This window comes from Haplochromis burtoni, unplaced genomic scaffold (assembly GCF_018398535.1).
Source record: "Haplochromis burtoni strain Fernald_Lab_line unplaced genomic scaffold, NCSU_Asbu1 Contig_36, whole genome shotgun sequence".
Taxonomy (NCBI): domain Eukaryota; kingdom Metazoa; phylum Chordata; class Actinopteri; order Cichliformes; family Cichlidae; genus Haplochromis; species Haplochromis burtoni.
Window position 1 is genome coordinate 1,853,170 of NW_024582397.1, and position 24,243 is coordinate 1,877,412.

General features: G+C 39.2%; 1 protein-coding gene across 15 annotated transcripts in view; it reads left to right on the top strand.

Moving 5' to 3' along the window:
• The window catches only part of tenm4 (teneurin transmembrane protein 4), a 146,401-nt gene that overhangs the window by 100,694 nt on the left and 21,464 nt on the right, over positions 1–24,243 (top strand). For 10 of the 15 annotated variants that reach the window (XM_005926524.3, XM_005926526.3, XM_005926529.3 and 7 more), the window contains 9 exons: positions 2,724–2,843; positions 6,150–6,411; positions 7,744–8,011; positions 8,113–8,256; positions 12,038–12,287; positions 12,699–12,719; positions 16,193–16,425; positions 17,158–17,312; positions 21,364–22,241. In XM_005926524.3, the coding sequence (XP_005926586.1) occupies positions 2,724–2,843; positions 6,150–6,411; positions 7,744–8,011; positions 8,113–8,256; positions 12,038–12,287; positions 12,699–12,719; positions 16,193–16,425; positions 17,158–17,312; positions 21,364–22,241 (2,331 nt within the window). The remainder of the gene's footprint in view (positions 1–2,723; positions 2,844–6,149; positions 6,412–7,743; positions 8,012–8,112; positions 8,257–12,037; positions 12,288–12,698; positions 12,720–16,192; positions 16,426–17,157; positions 17,313–21,363; positions 22,242–24,243) is intronic. The other 5 variants (XM_005926525.3, XM_005926527.3, XM_005926530.3 and 2 more) reach the window with 1 other exon arrangement.

The following is a 24,243-nucleotide window of genomic DNA, read 5'->3' on the forward strand; positions in this document are numbered from 1 at the left end:
GTGCCACTGAATAAAGCATCTGCCACTGCATGAAACATCTTGATTCTCCACCATGACACATAATACAAGAGACTGCCTATGCCCAGCAGTGGATGGTGACCAGAATAGTAAACAGGAGCTTTGTCCGCGGAACAATTTGGGCAAAGATTGATAGCTGGCATATAATAGCGAAGCAGAAGCCATTTACTTCATTTACAGGCGTGCACTTGTATTATTTTATTTAGAACTCTTTTATCAGCGTTAGACCATTAATGTCAGAAAATCTCTTGTTTGTTTCCTTCTCTGTGTCCTAGCCCTTTTAGCAGCATAGTATATTTGGAGAGCTAAAAATTTATATCGACGTCTCCTCGTTTTCCCCTGTTCAGCATGCTGTGTAACACGCAGACAGGGAAACGAGAGGGCTGCAGTGACATGCTTACAGTTTCAGCAGGATTTCCCCTGTAATCAATTCATTTGCGTGGGTAATGATGTTTCCGTTGCTTCCGAGTTAATGGTACTATTTATTAGCCGTGGTCATTGAAGGTTCTCTATAGTTAAAGCTGACACGCAGCTTTTATTGTATCTGAGATGTCAGTGTGAGAAAACAATGTAGTTTCCTCACAATTACACAATTGTGAAAGATGGTATTTCCAAATTATGCTTCAAATCTTTACCGTTTAATGTTTACTACCATTATTTTTACCTTTTTTTTTAGATATAGATCAAAAGCTCTCCTTTTGTCATTTAGTTCTTATTTTCTTGTAAATTAACAAGCCAGTATGTTGCTGTAGTCATTTGGATCGTCACCATAAATATCACCTGAAGGAAACCTGATGTTTTTTTTCCTATATAGAGTAAGTTTAAGACTTGTTCAAGTGAGGGGTGAAAATGACATCTGACACACTCCACTGTGACGTCTGACTAGATAAGCTAAACTAAAGATTATTTCATACTGGATCCAGGGCTTCACTTGTGTATTTTTTGTATAACATGTCCTGTATGTGCAGATGATGTATGATAAACTGGAGTTTGGAGATACTGTGAAGTCCCTTTTTCTCTTTGCGAATCCCTTTGGACTTGTGAAATCTCACAAAGGATGGAATTTTCTGTAGTGAATTCTTCATGCTTCCTTTGCCACTCTGTCTCAGGGTTTTATTTGATGTCAATATTTAAATCATTTGTCTTGACAGTGAGGAATCAGCTTCCGATGTGGTTCACAGAAGCAGGAAGGCGATAGTTCCGCTTTCACAACTCCATCTCAAGAAAATGGAGACGGTTGAAACTTCAAACAAGACTAAAATAAACTATTGCTGTGAATGATTAAATGTAGACAGCCAGATCAGTGCTGGGTTAACTTTGGTAATAATTCTATGTAAATGCATCCTCTTAGATATTTGGGTGTAAGCCCAAGGATTCAGAGCAGTATCTCCTTGCTTGTTTACAGCACAGTAGTGGACAGCGAAGGTCTTCTGAAGGAGACCTGGCCTAATTAACATAAAACAGGGTTCCTGGGGACCAGGATAGTGTAGGGTGAATGATCTTGCCTCTGGTAAGGACATGTTGAGGGCAGCTACTAACACGCTAGTGTTAATTGTTTCCAGTACGTGGCAGTGTTTAAGACCCAAATGTATTAAAAATAGCCATGGTCTAATGAAGAAGTGACAGTAAGGCATTTGTTAGGGGACCAATTTTTTGCAAACGACTACAGAAACAACGGCTGACCATGAGTCGGGCCTTGATAATGACGAGGGTAAGAGTCGACGAGGGAAACGTGCTACAGCAAGGTCTCAACTCATCAGTCCAGTAAGATTAGGAGGTGAATTTGGACGACTTCCCACTATTGATTGGTGGCGACTGATGATCAGATCTAATTTATGCAGCTTCTGGAGGCCTGATGTCAGTCTGGAAATCTGTTGAGGTCTTGATAATCAGCCAAGCAAGTCTTGCAATCTGCAGTCCTATTATTTCCCTCTCTGGCATTCTGTAATGGAAAAGATAATTCCTCTTTTTTAATTAGAGCAAAAGCAAAGTAAAGCTTCCTTATCTCATTATCCTTCCATTCTGGATGGAAAAACCCTTAGAGACACCCTAGGAGGTGTTAGTTTGTTGTGTTTCTGTTATGGCTATTTTATTGTGTACAGTATTTCTGTTTTGAGCAAATCCATACTGACTTTAATGTTTCTCCTCTCTGTTGATCTATTTCTAATGCTGAAAAGAAAAAAATATATTAATAGTAGTAGTAGGAGGGGGAGGAGGAGACAGAGTGTATTAGTATTAATATAAGTACGCTGAGATAGCGTCATTTTGTGTTATATAGAAAATCCACAATGTCAGTCTTAAGTGCTAGTGGTATGTGGTATCAATTGGTATCAATTCGTTTTCATTATTTTGACTTTTAGATAGAAGCAGATTAAAAAAGAAAAGGAAAAAAAGACCTTAAAAAACAGGAAATATGGGAACGAGCTATGGAATGGTATGCAGTAATGGGTCCTTTCTCCATAAACCAAGAATTCATTGTAGGCAGCATTAGTATTGTTGGTACATTCTATCTAACCTTTTAGCTTTGTTAAAATATGCTGTCTGAATGTTTTATCCATCCTCTTTTGCATATTTTAGCGTGGACAGAAATTATATAAATAAAACAAGATAATACAGGTTTTACTGCAGGACACCTGCTGTTAGCTTGTAATTATTTGTACTGCTATGCAATGAGCAATAATGCTGATCTTTTTCACTTCGTACAGCCATGCTTGTGTCATCCGTGGACAAGTCGTGACGTCAGACGGAACGCCACTGGTAGGAGTGAACATCAGCTTCACCAATAACCCATCTTATGGTTACACAATCACCAGGCAGGATGGAAGGTAAGAACCCGAGTCTTTATATCAAAGCACACGCAGAGAGTAAAGGATGCAGTAAAACCCCTCTCGCAGTTACCTAAAAATGCTGTACAGATAGTGATATTTAGATCATTGTCAAATACTTTTACAAAATCTTAACGATGGAAAGGGGGGGGGAAAAAACACAGTTGCCACAGCAAACTGTGCTGCCATTGATCTGCTTTGTGATTTCATTTGGTCCAATTTTGGAGTTCTCGGCTCAATTCCCAGAGAAATCAAACAAAGCCCTTCTGGTACACTCATAAGTTATGCTTCAGTAGCAGCAGGGTGGGGAAAGAATAAAATATGCCAATGCAAAGCATCTCACTGGAGCTATAAAACATTGTGCAGATGGACATTATTTATTCGACAATAGAAGATTAAGAGAATTAAGTGACACAGTTAGGTTTAGGTCACAGAAATGTGTTTGCGCTCCTTGTTTATCCTCTCTAAATAGTTTAATAATGCTTTTGCCATTTATGAAATGGTTTTTCTAATTAGTTGTATGGATGTTATAATTATGACCATAAAATAATACGTAGTAATGTGACTGTCATAGATCATTACCACTTACTTCCTCAGACAATTCCACATATGTTCTGGCTGTTCAGGAAAGCAGGAAAAAAGCTATTTTGTTATTTTATTACAGCACCACTAAAAACCCTTTGGGGGAAGATAAATTGTTGTGGCAATGTGTTCTAAATAAGAAAGAGGAAAAAGTCTGAGTTCTCTGTGTAGCGTTCTTTGAGCGATGCTGTTCAGGCTGCTTTGGCATCAGGAGAGTTTCTCAGAGAAACAGAGAAAAACATCAAACTAGCTTCGGCGTGTTTCTTGGAGTGAAAGAGAAAAAAAACTTGAGAATAAAATCTCTAATAATTTTCTCTCTTTTTCTTTTCTTCTTAAATGCATTTGATAAGATTGTACAAGCATACAGTATACTCTCACAACCCCCAGTCCTAGGTATCTCAGTGTTAGTAAGGCCTTGTGGCAAACCGAGCCCCTCTATCACAGCACAACATGAATTGGTGTTTGCTCTCCAAGCCCCACTTCTTCCTGGCACTTTTATCAGTCACTGACACTCTAAAGGCCCACATCTTTGCCGCTGGTTTGATCCTGATCATTCCTGCGTCCCCTCATTTCTTCCATCCTGTCGTTTTTCTCTCCACTTTACTTTTACAAAAATCTCTCTTCTCTACTTCATCATCTTCACCTTCTTCACTCATTTCATCTGCTCTCCATCCCTTCACGCTGTCTTTCCTCTAATCTCTCATTGCCCATAAGCCTTTCCTTTCTGGGTACTGCTCTTTTACTTATTTCCCGTGCTTTCCTTGAGCCCAGGTCTCATGTCCTTTCCACTGCACTGACTTTCCTCATCTCTATCCTTTTTCCATTTATGCATGTCCCATTTTTTTTCTTATGCATCAGTCACTTTTTTCTTTGCAAAGCTCCATACTCTTTTCTACCTTCCAGCATATGTGTAAACACTACTCCATCTCCCAGGTTCCCCTGTAAACATGCCCAGTCTCCTGCAACTCCCCTGCAATCACTGTAAACAGGCTCAGTGCAGCGTGAAATCAGAAATGCACCTGTTCAGCCACTTAGAAATGGGAAAGCTGTCTCAACTCATTTTTATGATGTGTTCTTTATTGTCCAAGGGCTTAGTTTTTTAAATTACCTTTTCCACTATCTGGGAAAGTTTTCAGGCCTAAACAAAAGAGGTTAGTTTAGTTTCTTTACAACTGTGTAGCTATTTTCTGATTGGCTGAGCATTAAGACAGACCTATTCGCTTTTAAGCTTTTCTCTATTAATGAGAAAAATGCTGACATGGGTTTAAGCTCATTACATTATTAGGGTACTTGTGAGCGTCTTTACGGGAGAACTTGTAGTTTTACAGTCTGTGTTTATTCTTACTAACTTTTTGCTCTGACCTTGGCTCACTTTAACCTAAGTAGACGTCATGCAGTCCATTATAAATATACTGTTATATTGCTCATTAGCTGGCAAATGAGTAAAAATGTAGTTAACTTTCTTAGTTTGATGCATTTCCAAAGGGCACAAGGCGGTAACCTTCTGTAGGTAATGTAATCATTTTGTTCCTTAAGGCTATTGTCATGATTGATAATAGCCAGTGAATCTCTTCATCGATCGCCTATGCTGCCCATGGTAGTCCAGAAGTATTTTGAGTTTGCGTGGCCCAAGCCTGCCAGGCATGCTACAGACTGAATGCAACTGCATGGGTACTGATGGATCACAGCTGCATGAGTACTACGAGAGCCTTGCTCTGCAGACTCGAGACTGATGAAGAAGCTCACTTTGCTTGCTCCCAGCCAAGGGCAAAACATCAAGGGCGGACCAAGTTGTTGTTTATCACCACAGCCAATCAGATGTTTACCCTCAAGGGAAGTTAGACTGAGCGAGTTCTTTATATAGAAGCTTAAACCAAGAGGGAGTTTGCCCATTTTACATGGCACTATTTAAACTTACTTCTGTATCTGTAATTTGAGAAAAACTCTGAGTGTGTGTGTGTGTGAGAGAGAGTGTTTGCCTGTCCCAGGGGCCTGTAGGTGACCAGGTGCTAATTGGCTCTTAGAGAGAAGTGACAAAAGCTGCAAAAGTCCAGTCCAGGTGCAGGTACCATGCAGCAGTTAGAGGTGATGACGCTGCCAAAATGTAGCCTGTTTACTGAGACACAGTCAGGTCAGTCCAGAGGCAGAGACCCTTTAATGCAACAGCAGATGGGATTGCATTGCAGGGCTTTTAGACTGATGTTAGAGTGGACAGCCTTCGTCTAAGAGATCAATAAAGTACTGGCGGCTGCCTCCATTCCTCGGCACAAACCTCTCTCTCTCATTTACAGTACACATGTGAGCACAGGAGCAGCACATTACATGGTAATTGGAGTGAAACAGTCACGCCTGTAATCTGCTACTTTGCATTCTTCAAATAAAATGTTAAGATTATTAAACCAAGGAAACCTGCATTTTTACATTGTGATCTATAATCGTATTGTATCTGCTCCATTGTGTAACAGAGATGATTCAAAGCAGTTCAAAGCATCCTTTCTTTAACTTTTTAAAAAACATAACATTTTTAATTTATTACTGATTAATCTCTTTTACCCTTTAAATAGAGAATAACAAATGTGTCGTGTTCACAACAGAGGCTTTATGCACAACACAAAACAAATAGTATAAATTGGGAATGGGAATTTTCACTGTATTTGTTTTAATTCATCCAAAAGTAAGACAATCAGTTAATTTTCTTTGACATTGTGCACATCTGTGTTCCAGTTTTGACTTGGTGACCAATGGGGGCATAGCCATAGCCCTGCACTTTGAACGCGCTCCATTCATCACCCAGGAGCACACACTCTGGTTGCCATGGGGACGTTTCTTTGTCATGGATACCATCGTGATGCGGCATGAGGAAAATGACATCCCTAGCTGTGACCTGAGCAGCTTTACCAGGCCCAGCCCTGTAGTGTCCCCAGCGCCGCTCACCGCATTCGCTGGGTCCTGTGCTGAAAGAGGGAATGTTGTACCTGAAATCCAGGTGATGCTCTGTCCCTGCCCTGCAGGTTCTAATGCATATGGGTCTTTCCTGCAAATGATTCATGCCGCACAGCTACAGACTATTTTTCAAGTACAAGTATAAATATAACAGTGACTCGTGGCAGTGCTTTGATTTTTCTCACTCAAGTGTAATTGGCCTGTAAAATTTGGGTAATTCACAATATACATTGTACCTAACTGCAGAGTGATGATTATTATCTTATCCACAGAAACAGTTGTTACTGTAGAGTAGTCATCCAGTTTATGCATATAAATACCTCTAGGAAGGATTTGCATCTTACAGTTATGCATACAAGTTTATCTACATGAGGCTTTTTGATGTAAGCATCTATTTGGACTTCTGTGTTGGTGACCTATGTTGTCGAACTGTTTGTGCGGCTCCTGTATTTCTAGCAGGTATCTCTGCACTTCTCTCATTACTCTGCCTCCCAGTTTGCTTCGTAAGATTTATGGCATATCAGGGAATTTAGTCTGAGTTGAGTTTATTTATAGTCGCCTTGTCTTTGCTGCTCCGTGTACAGGGACATCATCTCATTTACAGTTGTAAAAAGGAATCCTGATAAGTCAACCATGAATAGCTGCCCTGTTTGAATAATTTAAAAAAAAACACACACATAAAAGTCATCTAACCTATAACAGTTAAAGTAATTGTTTTGATTAGTACTCTGAATCTTGTTTTGTACTATGGAAGGAGGCGATTCAATTATAGAAGACAGGAATTGGTTAACCAAACTACTGGTGTCGACCCTTGATCCTCATTGCGAACGCTCTACAGTCTATGAATGCTGACCCACTGTTGTTACAGGTCTGACCTCAGCTAAAATTTCTAAAGGCAACAGCATCTTACTAAGCTAACTTTTATTATTCTATATATTATTGGCCTTGGCAGCCTCTGAGCCCAAGAGCACACAGGTTACGCAACTGCGATATGGATTTCATAGAAAAGACTACCATCCTAATGGAGGACTTGCTATTTTGAAATCAATTATGGAAAATTCTCATTGGAATACATAATGAAGAAATTCTTCATCCTATGCCATGTAACGCATGAGCATAATTGTCCTCTAATTAGTGTTTCCAGTCTCCCTTGGGTCCATAGATGTGGTTGGAGGCAAGGCTAAAAAAATAATGGCTGCAGTGGCCATTGACCAACAGACTGACAAGCTGATATTTTGTGTAAAACAAGAACAGCAAAAAAATAAAACAGTGGAACATTATTACCTCAAATGTGAGGACAGAATTTATAACATGTCACCTTCTGTCAGGATCGATGCTTTTCTATATTTAATAAGCTTTGTTTTTCTTTTCATAGTCTCTGGAGGAAGAAGTACCTATACCCGGAACGGAAATGAGACTCGGCTATTTAAGCAGCAGGACCCCAGGTTACAAGTCAGTGCTAAGGGTTACTCTCACCCACTCCTTAATCCCTTTTAACCTGATGAAAGTTCACCTCATGGTGGCTGTGGAAGGCAGGCTTTTCAGAAAGTGGTTTCCTGCAGCCCCAAATCTCTCGTATGACTTTGTGTGGGACAAGACAGATGTCTACAGCCAGAAGGTCTATGGCTTGTCCGAAGCTTTTGGTAAGCGATGACAAAAATTATTTTTGATTATACTGATATGATTTTCTTTTATCCAGAGAACACACATTTTTTTACTATTTTATCTTTGTTTTGTTCCATAGTTTCAGTTGGTTTTGAGTATGAGTCATGCCCAGACCTTATTCTATGGGAGAAGAGGACCGCTGTACTACAGGGCTACGAAACCATTGCCTCAAAACTGGGAGGGTGGACAATAGACAAGCACCATGCTTTAAATATCCAGAGTGGTGAGTCAGCCAGTTGTTCCTTTTCATATATTTTTTGTTTTAATAACTTCTCTTTTTAAAAAAACTTGTTTTGGGGCATTTCATCTTTATTTTGGACAGTAACATACTGTAGCCCTTGGACAAAAACAGAGTACAGTAGATGAAGGTGAAAAGAACTACATAAAGGAAACGGCCTGCACTTGCCTTTGGCATATCGGTCGCCTGCTAAGCCAGTGAGCTATGCCAGCACCCTTTCAACAGCTTCTTTATTAAAGTATTTGTGGAGATCAGGGAAATTTTCTTACTGCTATTGTTAATAATCATCATCATTACCATTGCATTAATCATACAGTTTACAGTATTGATATTGAATTCAGATGTTTAAACATATTGGTACCCAATTAGCCTTCAAAATATAACTTTATCCCACAACATATCTTAATTTTAAGAAGATGTACCTGGATCACGATCTATTGGTTCATTGTGGGGGTTTGTGCATTAATCTCAATCTCTTAATCTTGTTTCTTTTGAAAGCAGGTTAGGGCTATTTGTATTTTGGTTCCTCGCATTCTGCGTTACTTAACCTCTGCTAACTCCTTGTGTGTCAAGTTTTATTATATTGTTTGGAGTTCTAAGCTCTTATTCGTCTTCAGGTGTTTTCTGTTTGATTTGATTGTATAGTTTGTCCTTGTTTATTCACTTGAGGGTTCAAACTTTTTGCACTCTTGTATTTTAAACCTTTAAGTTCTTGTCAAGTTTATGGAGTGTGTTATTTTGTTGTACTTTTCTCTGAGTTAGTTCCTGTTTTACTTTGGAAGTTAGTCTCCTGTGCTTTGTGCTTAGTTTTACTTCGCCTTGATTGTCTACACCTGTGTCGAGTTCGCCCCAGCTGTCTCCACTTCCCGAATCACCTCCATGTGTACAAATAATCCAGCCTTCCCCCTCAGTCTTTGTTGCAGTGTCTGTTAAGCTCCTCTAGTGTTTTTTTTCTCCCCCCTCCATGGTCTCCTGGGTTTGTTTGGATTTTCTTGGCTTCTTATTTTTGGACTCTGTTTTTGAACTCTGCAACTGGCACACCTTCTGTTTAAACAGTCTGCATCCCGATTCTCCTCTGGGTCCTTGAACCTGCATCCATGACAGGCTGTGTTAATTTTTTTGTATTTGGTTCACCCATACTGTACACAGGCCTCTTAGAATGCTGATTTAGTTGGATGATATATTGCCCCACATATAACTGCGATAAATGATTATTGCTGATATAAACAGTTTATGCCGCAAATAATATATTAATAGCATAGCAATGCAAGTGCGTCCTTCGAAGGCTGTTAAGATTTTAATGTTTAATAATATTCAGACAGCTGGAGTACTAAAATGTATATTCTAAAATATACATATGTCCACAAATAACAATATCCTCTTCTTCTTTTGTTTTCTGCTGTCACTTGGTATATGTCGGTGTGGGAGAGCCTCCACATGGTGAAACTCCCAACACAATGAACAGAGCAGAAGACAGAAGCAAGGCGAACAGAAATGACAGAAAAATATGTCTTGGATTTTTGTTCCTTTCACTTAGCTGCTGTTAAAAAACAAAACAAAACAAGACATCTAAGTCTTGTGATGGTAGTAAAAGCATAGGGTCACATTGGCAAAAATGTTGCTATCAGGACCCCATTTAAAAATAGTACATTTTGTACAAAAGTGTATATTTTAGGTTTGCCTGTCCTTTTTATATTTTGCGCGTCATCCTGAATGTGCCGAAAAGAGTAGATAAGAAGAAGTGCCACTGGTTCCACCACGTGCTTTAGACGATGCTTTTAATGTAACATAAAACTGTCCTCCCTGCCTGTAGCATTTTTAGGCTTTATTCCATTCAGCAGTGTCATGTAGCCCTTGATAGATCTCACTTTTTATTCCCTCCATCCGTTTTTAGGTGAGGGAGGTCAATTTTCTTATTGCCATCAAATAACTCCTAAAAGGCAGTAGTAGAAATAACTTTGTGCAGCACCTGTCACTAGCTAGGCTTCAGTGTCTGTTTGTGTCTGGGAGGACTCATCAGAGGAGATGAAGCATACTTGAAAAGTGCTCACGAAGGTGGCATTTTGATCTGTCACGCTAAACCTGCTGAGCCTGAAAGTGGAGTCCAGACGAAGGCGAGAACTGCCCTCACCACCAGCACTGCCAGTTCCTCCAGTCACCCCCTCTTTTGGCACCTTCATGTCTTGTTCATGCCCAGCATTTTTAGAATCATCCCTAATTTAATTGCTATCAGCCTGCTACTCCCAGCAGCAGCAGTCCCTAAGATTAAATCACGTCCCAGGAAGGGGATGCTTGGCTGATCTCTTCTGATAGACCAAATGTTGTGCTGCTCAAAGATCTCAGGTCACTAAGTACCATCAGATGCAGCAAAACTAAGACAGGCATGCAGATGCTGAATTTCAAATATGATTACATTGATTGGGCAGCAGCAACATCTTTACATTTACATATTTGACAATTTTCCAAGAGCAGATTGGCAACACTAATGTTAAAAAAAAGTGTGCATGCAAGTACATATGTGAATGCTTGCACATCTGCTATATTTTTATTGATTTAATTTTGTTTGCCGCAAAGCTGGTGAAGATAGAAAAACAGGTTAAAAAAAAAAAAACAACAAATATATATATTCGTTTTCTTTTGGGTTTTCTTGTTTGGATTTCTTTTTCGTGATTGTGCCTGTGTGATAATTTTCTCGCTCCAAGAGATTATGCTTGTGCCAAGGGTTTCTTGGTTCCTATTTTGCTGTGAAATTGTGCCCGTGTTTTCATCCACCAAGACGACCTCCTATTGCAATCCCAGGCACTCAGTGCAATTTTCATGGCTCTAGTTAATAGAGGTACACACACAGTCCTATTTAAAATCACATCAAATGCTTATCTGTGTATTGACTTACACTTTCCCTTAAATCCTTCATCCAATATAGCTTTTAAACTGCATTAAGCTACCTTGAACCACTATTGAGACAGGAACTCAAAGAGTTAGAGCAGTGGAACAGGCTCAGCTCACCAAATTCCCATTGGTATCACGTTAGCATAAGCAAACTGCTTATCCATCAAGCAGAAATATGAAAGCATTCAGTACGAATCCCATTTTAATCCACTTGTTCTGAACTTCATTACACTCACATCAAGCCGCTCGAGGACCTTAATTGATCAATTAAATTTTATGACATGGAATTTTCAAAATTATTTATATGAACTTCTGTGCTGCTCAACGCCAGATTGGAAATCTATTCTCTATAGATTCTCTGTTCATCTGCAGATTACTGGAGGTGTTTTGGAGTGTGTCTTGACATGTTTTTTATTCAAATAAAACTTTACTTCATGGGTGAGTACAAAGGTGGTCTAATAAATTTGTTAAGCACTGTATAGAAATAATGCAAGTTAAATTGAGATGTATCAAAAGTATAATGACAAGATATATATATATATTTTTAGCTTTGTAGCTGTTGATACAGACTAGCATGTTCGGGTGGGATGGGTTTGTACACATCATTTCTCAGGGTTCTTTCAAACACGTAAATTTAATTAAATCAGGCAGTTTGTTATAGCTGGAAAAAAAAGTTTCAATACACTCCCCTAGTTTTTTTTTTTTTTTTTTTGGAAACACTGCTTTCAATGAAAATTGGGAAAAAAAGCTGGTTTAACTTAACCTCTAACCAAAATTGTAAAATGTTTTCCACTAACAGCTGGCCATGCTGCTTTGTGCTCACCCCCCTTGTTCTCCTTAACCTAAATAAGCTGTTTCTTTTCTGTACCCTCATCAGGTATTCTTCACATGGGCAACGGAGAGAACGTCTTCATCTCCCAGCAGCCTCCTGTAATCGGCAGCGTGATGGGGAATGGGCGGAGGCGCAGCATCTCCTGCCCTAGCTGTAATGGCCTTGCTGACGGAAACAAGCTGATGGCCCCTGTTGCTCTGGCTTGTGGCTCAGATGGAAGTCTGTACGTGGGTGACTTCAACTATGTGAGGAGGATTTTCACCACAGGGAATGTCACCAGCGTCCTGGAGCTCAGGTAACGGAAGAGTAGCCTACTTACTTTCGCTCAGGACCATGAGCTCAGATGGGCTTGTATACAGGTCATAAACCACAGAGGTCGATCGAGATAGACAGAAATGCCCTAAAGGCAAAGGATTGATGGTTCTGCCTCTCTGATTCACCTGTATCAGCTGGAGTTTGGATCTCATAAGGGACGAAGAGGATGTAATAAGGTCTTAACAGAAAATGTTAAGGAAAGATTAATTTCCTAATGCTCCCAAGGAGAAGGTTGAGTCGATTAAAAAAAAAAAAATTGAAATATTGTTTATTCATGCTTCCCTTTTGATTAAGAATGCCTACTACTTTTTAATTCCATCTACTATCAACTAACACTTTCTTTCCTTTCTCTTCCTTTCTCATTTCTGCTTCTTTTGGTAAACCTTCACAGAAATAAAGACTTCAGGCATAGGTAAGCCACACAGTATTTGCTAATTTTTAAAAAAGGGTACAGCCCAGTCACCAAATTAATAAAAATATATATATTTATCTTAATAAAGTTCGAGATATTGGTCTTTTTACACCTGCCAAACCTGTCAACAGCTGTCTATATCAGCTGATGTAAGTACAGCAGGTACCATTCTGTCAATATTAGAGTGAATGGTAAAAATTAAATGAGCTGAGTGATTATCGTTTTATACAATGTTTGCATTTTGTAGCTGCACTTGCCTTTGGCATTGTTTTAATCTTCGGGGAAAATCTTCTCACTCCCTCTCATTCTCTCCAAAAACACCTGGAAAATGCTGGCCATATCCTACAATCTTGGTCTTTCCTCTTCCTATATTTTTTCTTGGATCTTTTTTCCCTTTTCCTGGTTCTGAAAACATTCAAAAGATGTTTTCACTCAAGAAACAATTCAAACTGTGGTTCATTTTCATTTGTTCTGAAAGATTTGTTTGGATTAAACCAGATAATTTACATGAAAGCACAGTTTATTAACTCTAAGTTTGCTTAATTTCTAGGCTTTCTCCTTAGTTCTTCTAAAATGAAATCATTTGGGAGCATTCGAGTTGTTAAAGAAGTGGGCAGCTGGGTGGGTGAGCATGCAACAATATGAGTGTAGAAACCCAGGTTCAAGTCAGACCCTTGTCCATTTGCCACATACCTTCCCCTTTTCTACTTTCCTGTGTATCTTCAGTGCTCCACTAACCAATAAAGGCAAAAGTGCACCTCAAAAAAATAATTAACATTTCAGTATGGGACAGTTTTTGACAGTGTTGGAGAGTCTTAAATGTAATTTCATAATCGTAAAGAGAATATGTACTATAAATATATATCCCTATTTATATAACATCTATTATAAAAGACAAGTTAACAGTAGTGCATGTTACAGGCAAATGATTGCAGGATTAAACAGAAGATAATGTCTCATTTGGTGTGCATACCTAGCTACAGTAGCTGATTCTGCTAAAATGGCAACTCAGTGTTGATTTTATCACTGGCTTAAGATACAGAGACTTTATTTTCCATGGCAGGTGGTGGCAAGGGAAATCTCTGTGTGCTGTCTTTAGATACTGTGTCTCAGGCAAAGGGCTATTGATTGATTTTCTATCACAGGGTCATGACTTTAGCTGGGGAACAGTTAGTCAACTTGTGGATGAAAAGCCTTGTGATGCTGGTCACTGGCCTCTGTTTCCAAGAGGATGAACATACTAACAAAAAACTCAGAATCTCTCTCTCTCTTGCTTTTTTCTGTATCTGTCTTCTGCATAACAGAAATATTACTTTTATTATGCTTCTGTACATTAACTTAGACATCACATAGATTTCTTTGCTAGAACAAGACACATCAGAGCCCCGTCCCTCAGCACACCAAACACATTTGCATATTGAATAGGAGATTTGTCCAGGAAAACACAGCATGTGTCTGTATAAAATGGGCGGCTGCCTCCTGTTCATGTGTGAGTTAGCGATAGGAGTGGGAGGTGGGTGATGTTACTGCAGTGCTCATTGACCCCCTACTAAGGATGTCCCAATCCGCTCCAACCATTTCCACGACGCCATGCCGCAAAATCCAATTATCTTCTACAAACTAGATGTTGTCAGTGAATATAGATGGGGTATATGGCCATAGCTCAAGGTCAGAGAATAACACCTCATAGTTTCAAACACTATGGGGGACCAACACTGTTTTACATGCACCTAGGAGCTGATAAGGTATCAGCTGATTGCACATGGCAGATAGAATGCAAAGCCAGTCATTGAGATTTGCCATTGACCTACTCTCAGACAGCAGTCGTTTCTCTAAGCCAGCCAATTGTACCTGGAGTATACTGAAGTGCATCATATCAGTCAACTAGGTCAGCGGGCAGTTTGTGACATGTGTGCCTGAGGTTTGCTGCAAAGCCCTGTCATCACTGATTCATTGAAGGTCAATTGTCACCTAAAATTATGTACTGGAGACGACAATTCCACACACCCACTTGTCTTTCTTCTCGTTGTGTGTTAAAAATGTACGCTTTGGCACTGTCACACTGACCATAAACCCCTAAAAGAACCCTGAAGGTTATATTTGAAATACTGTCTTAATCCACTTTGAATGATGTCCAGCTGACAGGGTTTTCCATAATGCTTATCAGGTCTGGCAGAACTGTGCTGTATCCTGCTCTTATACATCTGGTCATCTTTAAGGTGGCAGCAAACTCATTGCTAAGCTGGTTACGTGTTCGTTTGTTTTGTTTTTCTCCTAAATTAGTAGTAGAATTAGTCAACAGACTGTTAAAATGGGACTTTTTAATAATTTATTTTTATTTTGATGTAAGCTTTTAATTTAACTTTCAGTTTTCTGGATTTGTCTGATTTTTTTTTTTTCATACATTTTCTGACATGAACTAACAAATAAAGTGTGTCAGTCAGCACTTGAAAAGAAAAGACCTTTAACCTCAGTAACATTTATGTAATGAATCATATTTATGGAAGCAGAGCCAAGGCTGTAAAATCACTTTAAAATAACACGGTTTAAGAAGTTTCTAGCATCTGGCGTGTGCATAGTAAAATGTAATTGGTCTTGCTTCCAATCTCCCATGCTTTGATTTATCACCGTGAGCTTATGTTTATAGTAAGCAGAAGTGTAATTTTAATGGAAATATTATTCTTTGTCATCCTAATTTGCACTACTGTGGATTTGTCTACAGCTATCTGTGTTTTCTGTCACCTATCCTGACTGGAGTACATCAGTAGGTTGTATGCATCCTGCCGCAGCAGGATTGGTTATATTGTCTTGTCTGTCAGGTTGGGCAACCTCCTGTGGATATGTTTGTATGGATGTGAAGGATGGCATTGTTGACTTGGCTGGGATTTAATAGGATATTTTTCTGTGCTAGAATATCAGCCTGATGGATGCATAATGTGTTTGGATCCCTAGTTCAGTCATGCATTTTTGTTTGTATTTTTAAAAAGTTCCAAAGTAAAATAAAAAACATAATTATTTGTATCGATTTCAGCTTATATCAAAGGAATTTCTCGGGTCATAAATTTTAGCACCACTCCCCACCCTTATTTCTCTACTACATTACTATTTCTTCAATAATATGTGCACTATTACACACACACTCACACACTGTATTTAAAGGTCGACACAGACATATAGATGTAGATACACTGGTAATTTCACTCCCTTTTTCAAAACACGCTTTTCTTACTAAGCTGACTGCGTGAGTCCTAAGCCGCATTATTATGTCATGTTTAATCTCATTTTTATTTTAGCATGTTTAATCTCATTCTGTTTTCTTTGTCCTGGGTATAAACTGTAATTGTGCCCAATTGACTCTCTAAATGGCTTTTGAATCCATTTTAATTGTATTACACAGTGTTTCTTATTGAAAGAGCTGTAGCCCTTCCAGCTTTATTGACTTGAGCCTCTTCCTCTCTTTTCCCTCCTATCAGCAACAGCCCTGCACATAAGTACTACCTGGCCACCAGTCCAGTGAACAATGCCGTGTACCTTTCAGACACCAGCAGCAGGAAAGTGTTCAAGGTTAAATCGCTGAATGTTGTGAAAGATGTGGCCAAGAATCTGGAGCTGGTGGCAGGCACTGGTGACCAGTGTCTCCCATATGATGATGCTCGCTGCGGGGATGGAGGAAAGGCTGTTGAGGCCACCCTTACTAACCCCAGAGGTATTACATAGATGTTATTAAAATTGATATAGTTTCAAGTTGTCAGTTTTGTTTTGTTTTTATTTCTAACCTTTTCTGAAGTAAGCTTTTGCCTTCAGCTGTAACCCCAAATGTGCAGCTAACTAGCTAGTTATTTTTAACAGCATGTCTTTCTGTGAGTTTCCGGGATCTTTTTTGTGTTGCTTCCATATGGGCATGAAGCATTAGTCATTCAATCACATGCTTATTCTTTGTCCTCTACTGTGATGCCATTATGAGTCATATTTGCTGAAAGAGCCCCTGTGAAATGTGCATATCTATAGCCGTGCTTTGCATTGAAAAAGAGAGCGGTTTGCTGTAATTACTGAAAATATGAGGTCCATATTTCTTTCAATGATATTTGTCAGACTTCAGAGAAGTAGAAAAATACAGAGACTTGCTAGGCTTACTAAGCTTCATTGTTGTTTGAGGCTGATAGCAAGAGGGAAAGACATTGATGAAGTTTTCCCCATAATTGAATCAATACTTACAATACTCCTCATCTATTTTGATGTTTCTATTGTTCTTCTTTATTGATTAAAAAAAATCAATCCTACCATTAATTTTCATTGTCATGATTAGTCTTTCATTTTATTGCAGTGAACTGTCCTTAATTGTGATTTGGTGGGGCTCTGTGCTCGCATTAAGTCACAGATAAACAGAATAATTTAAGGATATTTCCCTCTTCTTCTCATTGTGTGACTTTATCTGCAGGCATTACCGTGGATAAGTACGGCGTAATCTTCTTTGTGGATGGGACCATGATTCGCAGGATTGATCAGAATGGTATCATCTCCACCCTTCTGGGATTCAATGACCTGACCTCTGCCCGACCTCTCAGCTGTGATGCTGTGATGGACATCTCTCAGGTATGACCTCTCTGGAATTGTGCACTGACCTGTGCTTTCCTCTCTCTCAACCTACATCTGTCTCCTTGAATGACCCTTGTTTTCAGGGTGCTTACACCTCCACATCAGCTGGTATTTCTGTAGCTTGATTCTCCAAGCCTGCATCTAGTACTGTAGGCCTTGGTTTAGATATGGTATATAGCCACAAGACTTTCTAAAAGATTCAATATTTTCTTTTTTTCCTGTGTGCAGTTTATTTCAGCAAAGTCCTATGATTCATCGTAAATGATAAAATACTTCAGGTCAGTTTAGATATTTTTTGACCCACAGGAGGAAATTCATTTTGCAGCAGGATGAAAAAAATATGTAAATAGGACAAGAAAACATTGTAGACTTTGTAGTTAATCAAGAGACAGTTTCAGGGAAACACACTGAAAACTTTTACTGCACCTATTTTTTTTTCTACAAAACTTGCCTTTCTGACCTGAGAGGTCAATTCTATTAACCAAAGGATTATCTGTTAAGATTCAATTGCATAGTTTTCACTGGTGCTGTAGGATTATGAACTTGAGAAAGCAACACACAATCAAAGCCGTGCAAGCCTGGTGAAAGCTAAAATCACCTCACAGTTAAAAAGCAGATACAAATAAAAACTGAAAATGAGCAGTTAATTGGGCTCAGTCCAGGCTTGGGCCTTCCAAAGTATCTGCACTAAGCATTTTAAAGGAGTACAGGACCATGCTGAAAACAGTAGCATTGTGGTTTTTGTAGCGCCAATTTCCTAAATGCAGAGTGCCAGTGACCTACAGCTTTAGGGGAATGATAAGAACGACCTTTAACCTCAGTGGTTTTGACTTCATGCACAGATCTTCACTCTGACGCACATGAACACATGTATACATACATACACACACACACACTACGCAGAACACATCCCCCAGGCAAGGACACTGCACTGAGGTCACTCTGTGGCTCACTGACTTCCCATTTGGAGGTGACAAGGCAGACTTTTAGCATACATAGCTGTTTTTGCCTCCTTGACAGTCCTACCCAGTAGTAAATAAAATCCCCTACAAAATGTATCTTTTTAATTTGTATATGCCATCTACATGATTCATAACTGTTTCAGTTTTACTTCCATGAATTGAGCATTTTGAGGCTTGGTTATTGAACTTGATTGAGGTCCAAGCTCAGTATGCATGCAATCATTTGTTTCTTTCCTCTTTGTGTATTTTGTTGAGTATGGATGCAGGATACAGGTCTTCTGCTTTCTGTGGGGAGTTTTCTGTGTGTGAATGATGTATTCAGTGGAGGAAGCAAAGCCTCTAGCTGCCCATTTGCAGCCCTAGGGGGAACTTCATCCCCCTCCTGACCTCCGCTTGCTGCTCCTTTACCTTGTCGCACACACAAGTGCCTATGGATGCTCACCATCCCAGTTCCACAAACACGAGGACACAGGCAGACTGACTGCAGTTCTACAATGATGACAAATCACACAAGCATTGCCAGAGACACTCAGACAGTAAAAAGCATCCATTAAAAATTAATCCAGAGCTTCCTTCTTCAAACACTCCCCAACCCCTCACTTAGAACCTGACTTTCTCTGGAGAAGGCTCATCACAGTGGTCATTACTTTTGCTTTACCACACCTGGCACACCAAGGCAAGAAATAACATTAGATTTCTTTCTCTCCTCTGATGAGCTCGTTGTTATCTTACTTTGCTATCTGTGTAGTGAGCAAGCTACAGCTAAATTCTCTCTTAATTCAGTGTATACCTCTGTAACCTTTCGTTTAACTTTTGATTATCAAGCAAAATGACAATATTTTGACCTCATATATGTTTTTTTCTTTCTTTCTACCAAGGCCTTGGGTCGTTCCTGTCTTAGAAGTATCTTCCATTTTCCTTCCATTTTTCTTCTTTAAAGTCTTGGAAAATTTCGCTGCATTCCCCGCTGAGCTTAAATGCAGGAAAATCATGTCTTAAAACAAGATCACTCAAACATATTTCAGGGGTGTTAGCAGCTTCAGAAAGCTTTATCTAGACTATGACTGTGACATTCAATTCAAATCTGAGAGGGACTTCAAATAATGACATATTACTCTTCTTGAGGCAAGCATCATGCTGTTACTAGCAAAGAGTGCAGAGATTACTAATGGAACATGTCATTATAATTCTTAATACAATTTCCATTTCATTTAAAATAGTTGGATGTTGTGTACAAATCTACGGCTCGCTTTCTCAGCTGTTCAGCATGTTTTGGTTTTCTTCCTGTTAGCGGCTTTGTCTAGCAGGCGCTTCTGACAGCATCCCCACTGTATAAAAGGGAGGGTATGATCTGGTTACAGCATATGGGACAGCAGCTCGGGAAATATCCCCTCATCAGTCAGAGTGGCGTGAAAACCTCCTTACAGGCAGCTCCCAGGAGCCACTCCACACTTGGCTCATGAAATATTTAACCAGCAGTGTTGACAAGAAATAGGTTTTAAGAAATTGAAAGTCTACCCTTCATTATCCAAGTAAATGCATTTTCTGCTTACTGAGAGATGACATGTATCCACTAGTCTCCTGTTTGTCGTATGTAGCCAAAGGATACATCCTGTTATATAAACCTCTTCCATTATGTGGCAGATGATAGGAGGTTTATAGGATGTGAGGTGTGTAATGCTCAAATCTGTTTTTCAATTACAGGTGGGCGGGTGCCCCACTTTTAAAAGGACGTGAGTTCAAGAATATGAACAGAGCAAAAAGTTTAGAATTATTCAAATCATTATTGCCACAGAATGTCACTGTTTCAATGTTAACTTTTAAATTAGAACATTAGGGATATGTGGAGATAACAAGGAAGGAAAAGGCACAATATAGCTAATGTCTAAAAGCTGTCTGAATTTTATTTTGTGCATTTTGTTCTGTGCAATCCACATTTTAAAAGAAAAAGGGAATTATAGGGCTAACTGTTTTTATATTCCTAGAAATTTTAAGAAACCTGCTTTTTTATTGCAATGCATTTGTCCAATGTGCTGTTTAATCCCAGACAGTTGGAGAAAGCCTACTACATGGCCAAGGTGCATCAGTGTCTGTGCATAATACAGTCAAAATGTTTCATTGTGTCTTTCAGCTGTCTACTTACTTGACTTAATAATATATGAATATGGTAGTCAGCCATTTTAGCTCATGCCTAAGTGCTGTATGCTTGGGTGTTTTATCAGTAGTATATTGCAGAAATAAAAATATATGCAATTTCTAGCTCTTTATTGCTAATTATTAAGCCTTGATAACTTTCCTCCTGTTTCTACTTTCTAGTTGTCTCTAAGTGACCAAACAAAAGAAAGGGTCCTTTGTGTAAAATCTTACCTTAAATCTGAATCTGTCTTTGCATTTTGGTCCAGGTTTTAATCAGTTTCCTTTGTTGGAACTCCAAGGCTTCTATTGAAATATTGCACTTCATATTATGTTTCTAAGAGATCCCACTGGGATCATAAGTGAGAGGGAGACCAGTAAATTGGATGAAGCCAATCATTCCAATTTGTTAAAAGCCTGATGCATTGTTAGCAGAACAATAAGTCATAATTTAGGAGGCCAGAGACAGAGTAGGCTTTCATTTGATAAGTGTGCTCCAGTTTCTTTTCAAGGACTCATGCAATCTCTTGTCATTACAAAATTAATAACCCAAAGCAAGGAAAAACAGCGACTTGGGTGAAGGATGCAGAAGCCTTGTCCTTAAGTGTTCACAGTTCTCATGAACCATCCCAGTGTGCTCTTTTCAGTTAATCTTATCATTTGTATGATTTCTTCTCACACTGCCCTTCTTCACCACTGTTGTTATCATCTGCAATCTTACAAATCATGTTTTTGTGTATCACCTTTTAAAAGTACATCAGCTATTTTCCTCCTCATCAGATAATAAATCGTTTAAAAATGTTTTTACTTACAGCTTAAGCTATAAAAATAATCACGCTGTTTTCCTTTCAGGCTCTTTTCCACGTAGAAATCGAAAACTGTAGATCAATAAAAGTATGGTATATTTCTTTGGTACCTAAGGATTATATTTTTGTGTGTCTTTTTCTTCGTAGGTGCGCCTTGAGTGGCCTACAGACTTGGCAGTGAATCCAATGGACAACTCCCTATATGTTCTGGACAATAATGTAGTACTCCAGATCTCTGAAAACCACCAAGTCCGTATTGTAGCAGGCCGTCCTATGCACTGTCAAGTGCCTGGGATTGACCATTTCCTCTTGAGCAAAGTTGCCATCCATGCCACCCTCGAGTCAGCTAATGCCCTAGCTGTGTCTCACAATGGTGTTTTGTACATTGCTGAGTCAGATGAAAAGAAAATAAACCGAGTCAGACAGGTGTCCACAAATGGAGAGATCTCCTTGGTTGCAGGGGCACCAAGTGGCTGTGACTGCAAGAACGATGCCAACTGCGATTGTTACTCTGGAGATGAAGGCTATGCCAAAGATGCTAAACTGAATGCACCATCTTCCCTGGCAGTATGTCCAGATGGAGATCTTTACATTGCAGATCTGGGCAACATCCGTATACGCTATGTGCGCAAGAACAAGCCTTTTCTGAATCCCCTCAGTATGTATGAGGTGTCCTCTCCCATTAATGATGAACTCTATCTGTTTGACTCCAATGGCAGCCACATTTTTACCCAAAGTCTGACTACAGGAGACTATCTCTACAATTTGACATACACGGGATCAGGAGATCTAAGCAGCATTACTGATAAGAACAAAAACACAGTGATCATCAGAAGAGACACAACAGGAATGCCTCTGTGGCTAATGGTCCCTGATGGACAGACCTTCTGGTTCACCATTGGCACTAACAGTGCCCTTAAAACTGTTGCTGCCCAGGGTCAAGAGCTAGCTGTAATGACGTATCATGGAAGCTCGGGACTGTTAGCAACTAAGACAAATGAAAATGGATGGACAACATTCTTTGAGTAAGTAATATGAAGAAACACCTTTCTAATCATTTTACCTAAAAGTCTGGATCCAATTTGAGCTGATAACTGCATCAAAGCAAAGAAGCTTAAAGATCTGTTTAATCTGTTAATTCAGATATGCAGATTGGACAGTTTTGTTTAGGTTTCTTTTCCTGGAGTATCTGAACTAAGAGCCCTGAATTCATTATATCACTGAATGCTTTAGTGAATTAATGTTTGCAGTCAAAGAGCTCCTTGGCATGTGAGTTTAGTATTTTGGCATATGAGTTCACTTCTTATGGCTGGATGTCTATGTCACTCAGAATACAAGACCTGCGGAAGGATGGGTGTAATCCTATTTGCTGTTATCATACCAAATAGGATTACTGGATGATATGTTACTCATCTGTGCCCTTGCTTACAGACTGGAGATCATCACTTGTTTGGAGTTGTTGGGTACAGGAACAGCGTGTATCTATTGAGTAGTACAAAATGTATATTCACATGACTGGGATGCACCCCAGAAATATAAGCATAGTTGAATAGCCAAAGATTTTAATTAAATCAGGCAAAGCATACCTTGTGAGGAAACGACGGAAAACACTCCCACAGTTTAGGATTTCATGTTCTTGTGACTTGCATGAAGCAATCTGTCCCTTAGCTTAATGTACCAGGGGATACTATGCTAACTGGATGTCATTCCAAAAAGTGTGATTAAGCAGATTGGCTGGTCAGACATCTGTTACACCTCGCTGGAGGAATATAACTCTGACACATAATCAGACGCTCTGTTTAATATGAGCAGACATTTATCACCTGTGTTTGATTTGGTTGTCATCTGATGGTTACACTGAAAAAAAAAAAAAGTGGAAAGGTGCAGTGAAAACAGCACTAATGCAGCCATGCATATGCGTTTCTCGAGGTAGACTGAATTCCCTGAGGCTTAGACAAATTTAGTGGGTGTTTGGAATTCTGAATGATTTCTCTATGACGTTCTGTAAAATGGCTTCTTTTATTTTTTAGGTTCTAGCATGTGTGTCTTATTTTGAAAGAAATGTTTACGCGTTACCATAGCGACCAGAGAGCATTAAGGGGCAGAGAGGAGGATGTTTCTCTCAATGTTGTTGGCGTATTTCAGGAGGACGCGGCTAATAAAGTTACACAATTACACAGTGGATTCACGTTAATTATTATATTTACAAAATACCACAGTTTTGTCTTAGTCGTAGCATTTTATTTTGTTGTGTTTATCCGCGACACCTTAAAGGCTGGTCCGTGAAAATATTGTCTGACATTAAACCAGTACGTGGTCCAAAAAAGATTGGGGACCGCTGATTTAAGTGATAAAACCTATCGCTCATGCACCACATTGTTATTTTACTGCGGTAAATAATAATATATTATTTTCTACAGGCAGAAGATATTCTGAGTGGTTACCTTTGTCTTATGATGATGACAATGATCTGTGATAGGATGACAGTGCTCCACTCCATAAGGCATGTGAGGCTACTGAGGGGTTTGAGCAGCAAGACCATTTTATGATTCATATAATAATCATATGGCATTTGCAATCACCCGATCGCAGCCTAGTTGAACACATTTTACAGCTTCTGGCAGCACATGGTGGCCCACCGCCTTCATAAGACACTTTGTGATGTTGGTAGAGTAAAACAAAATTGTTATACATGTCAAAATACTTGGAATAAAATGAAGTCCATGTATTATTTCATTTCCTGTCTTTCCCTTTCAAATTAAGCAATGAAGCTTTGTATTTACCTACAAGCAAATTATTTGATCCATGCTTTTTTTTACACCCAATAAACAGGGTTTTGTTTTTCTTGAATAATTAGCTTTAAAGGTCATTTCATCACCTGAGGGTCAAAACTGTAATTTGCTACCATCAGAACCTCTATTTATCTCTGCCCACCAAAGTGCACTGCTAATCATTTCACCCATATTAATTAATGTGTACTTACATTCCATGCTTCGTGGATCAAAATTAATTTGAATGAACGAAGAA